At 41.6% G+C, this 3,636-nt stretch overlaps 1 protein-coding gene across 1 annotated transcript in view; it reads right to left on the reverse strand.

Moving 5' to 3' along the window:
- The window catches only part of Fam208a (family with sequence similarity 208, member A), a gene marked incomplete at its 3' end in the record, with an annotated part of 28,805 nt that overhangs the window by 15,830 nt on the left and 9,339 nt on the right, over positions 1-3,636 (reverse strand). Inside the window, exon 2 of the mRNA XM_013030716.1 lies at positions 455-600. Coding sequence (XP_012886170.1) covers positions 455-600 — 146 coding nt within the window. The remainder of the gene's footprint in view (positions 1-454; positions 601-3,636) is intronic.

Genomic DNA, 3,636 nt, shown 5'->3' on the forward strand with positions numbered 1-3,636 from the left:
CTTTTTTCTTTTTGCTTATGTGGTGCTGAGGAATCGAACCCAGGGTCTCATGCATGCAAGGCAAGCACTCTACCACTGAGCCACCTTCCCAGCCCAAACATTAGTATTTCTAGAAAAATAAAAAGAACTTTTTGTTCCAGACTGTTTAATTAGTTCTAAAAAGAATTATAAACCAGGTGCCAGTGGCTTCTGACTATAATCCTGAACTACTTAGGAGGGTGATATCTGAGGATCTCAGTTTGAAGCCAGCCCAGGGGGAAAAGTTCATGATACTCTTTCTTACCCCCAATTAACCAGCAAAAAGCTGGAAGTGAAACTATGACTCAAATGGTAGAGCGCTAGGTCTTAAGTGAAAAAGCTAAGAAACAGCACATAGGCCGAGTTCAAGTCCCAGGTGCACATGCACGCCATGTGTACGTACATACACACACACTTACAACAACTTAAAACATACCTCCTTTTCCAAAAGTTCATTATGTACCAAGCAAGCCCGTTTGTAGTTAAAATTTGTAACTGAGGTTTGTTCAAGGTAAGATGAATGGAGAATATTTAAAACATCTTCAAATTCTCGAGAACCTTGAGTTAATAGCTGAAAAAGTGCTAAAAATAAAAGAAAACATTATTAGTTATAGGATTATTCCATCCTAAGGGTAGGTCCTTCTATTACAAAGGTCTAGTAAATTAAAGTGAAAAAGGGGATTAAGATATTTTATTTTGTGACATGTTATATATATTTCGTATACTACAGAGCGAGCCATGTCTCAGAAAACTCAAACACCAGACTCTGGTGGCTCATGCCTATAATCCTAGAAGGCAGAGATCAGAGTTTCAGTTCAACACCAGCCCAAGAAGAAAAGTCCATAAGACTCCATATCTAAGTGGCTAGCCAAATGCCAAGACTGGAGGTGTGGCTCAAGTAGTAGAGTACCAGCTATGAGTAAGCAAGCAGAATAAGAGGCCCTGAGTCTAAGCCTTGGTACTGACACACACACACACAACCAGTTTTCACTATAGACAGAACAACTCATAGAAACTGTATTATGATTATTATCTTCATTTTTATTTCTTTTCTGCCAGTACTGGGGCTTAAACTCAGATCCTGGATGGTGTCCCTAAGCTTTTTGCTCAAGGCTGGTGCTTTTCCACTTGAGTCACAGCTTTATTTCCAACTTAGTTACTAGTCTCAGGGAATTTCCTGCCCTGATTGCTTCAAGCCATGATCTTCAAATCTCAGCCTTCTGAGTAGCTGGGATTATAGCTGTGAGCCAGGGGAACCTAGCTTATCTTCGAGTATAGATATATCTATATCTATAGATATATCGATATATATATAGCTATATATCTATATATATCTACAACAACAAATGCCAATTTAGATACTCTTAGGTCACTAAGGAAACTATCATTCTACTTGTACCTACTCTTAAAATATACCATCTGGCAACTAATTATAAATAGGCTATTTAATATATTTTCTTTACATAGCAATTAGGCTTTAAAAGATATGATGTTGCGGGACATCAGTGGCTAATACCTGTAATCCTAGCTACTCAGGAGGCTGAGATCTGATCTTTTCAGTTCAAAGCCAGCCCATACAGGAAGTTTGTGACTCTTATCTCCGTTTAATTACCAAAAAAGCCAGAAATGATGCTGTGGCTCAAAGTAGTAGAGCACAAGCATTGAGTCAAAAAGATTAACAACAATGTCCAGGCAGAGTTCAAGCCCCAGGACTGGCACCAAAAAAAAAAAGCACTATAAAATGATATAACCATTTTCAACAAACCACATGTATATTACAGAACTGTATAAAAAAATAGTTTTCAGTTACAGAATGTAATTACAGAATGTATATAAAAATCCATGGGTAGGCCAGGGACCAGTGGCTCACACCTGTAATCCTAGCTACTCAGGAAGCTAAGACCTGAGGATCGAAGTTCAAAGCCAGCCTGGGCAGGAAAGTTTGTGAGACTCTTATCTCCAACAAAACACTCAGAAAACCGGAAGCAGTGCTGTGGCTCAAGTGGTAGAGTGCTAGCCTTGATCTGAAGAGCTGAAGGACAGCACCCAAGCCCAGAGTTCAAGCCCCATGACCGACAGTGGTTACTCTGGGACTGTACACATGCAAATGTCCCAAAAAAGTTGACCTAGTTACAGAAGTGCAATTTTTTTTTTAAGATGAGGGAGAAAGATGGAAAGGGTGACATTGATCAAGATGAATTGTACAGGGCTGAGAAGGTGGCTCAGTGGTAGAGAGCTTGCCTTGCATGCATAAAGCACCTGGGTTTGATTCCTCAGCACCACATAAGCAGAAAAAGCCGAAAATGGTGGTAAAGTGCTAGTCTTGAGTTGAAGAGCTCAGGGATAGTGTCCAGGCCCACAATTTAGATCCCATGAATGAGGAAAAAAAAAAGATGGTACTTATAATTTGTAGATGCATTCATAATCAATTGTAAACTATCTGAAAGCAGGAATACCTTACTCTTTTTTCTCATATGCCAGTAGGGTGAATGGTGAGTGCTAATTCTAAGTTGATTGAAACTAGTGAAAAGATGAGAATAAATATCACAAAGTTTTTAGGGTTTTATGAGTCATGTTTAGTCTTGCTGTATGTAGTCCAGGCTAGTCTCAAAGTCTCCTGCCTCAGCCTTCTGAGGGTTGAGACTGCAGACACAAACCACCATGCCAAGCTTAAGACATACATAATAGGCTGGGAAGGTGGCTCAGTGGTAGAGTGCTTGCCTTGCATGCATGAGGCTCTGAGTTCGATTCCCTAGCACCACATAAGCAAAAAGAAAAAAGCCAGAAGTGGCGCTGTGGCTCAAGAGCTGAAGAGCTGAGGGACAGCTCCCAGGTCCAGAATTCAGGCCCAATGACTGGACCCCCCCCCAAAAAAAAAAGACATACATAATACATTTGTGTATGTGCCCATCTTGAACTCAGGGTCTGGGAACTGTCCTAGAGCTCTGGGCATGGGCACTGTCCCTCAGCTCTTCAGCTCAAGGCTAATGCTCTACTACTTGAGCCACAGCACCACTTCCGGTTTTCAGGTGGTTTATTGGAGTTAAGAGTCTCTCAGACTTTCCTGCCCGGGCTGGTTTTGAGCCATGATCCTCAGATCTCAGTCTCCTGAGTAGCTAGGATTACAGGCCAAAGCCACTTGTGCCCGGCTTTGTCCCTGAGCTTTTTTGCTCAAGGAGAGTGTTCTACCACTTGAGCCACAGCTCTACTTCTGCTCTTTTTTTTTTTTTTTTTGCTCAGGCTGTCTTCGAACTTCAATCCTCTAGTCTCAGCCTCCTGAGTTGCTAGGATTATAGGCATGAGATCTAAGTGCCCACCTCCTAAGATGTATTTTCATATTAAATACAATCTACAATTGTCAAAATGAGTGTCCCTTTAGTCTCATTTACTGATTCAATAACTTACTAATATATAAAGCAAAATAAAAGCCGGGCCCTGGTGGCTCATGCCTGTAATCCTAGCTACTCAGAAGCCTGAGATCTGAGAATCACGGTTCAAAGCCAGCCCGGGCAGGAGAGACCATGAGACTCCTATCTCCAATAAACCACCAGAAAACCGGAAGTGGCGCTGTAGCTCAAGTGGTAGAGCGCTCACCTTGAGCTGAAGAGCTGAGGGACA

Source organism: Dipodomys ordii, unplaced genomic scaffold (assembly GCF_000151885.1).
Source record: "Dipodomys ordii isolate 6190 unplaced genomic scaffold, Dord_2.0 Scaffold132, whole genome shotgun sequence".
NCBI classification, from domain to species: domain Eukaryota; kingdom Metazoa; phylum Chordata; class Mammalia; order Rodentia; family Heteromyidae; genus Dipodomys; species Dipodomys ordii.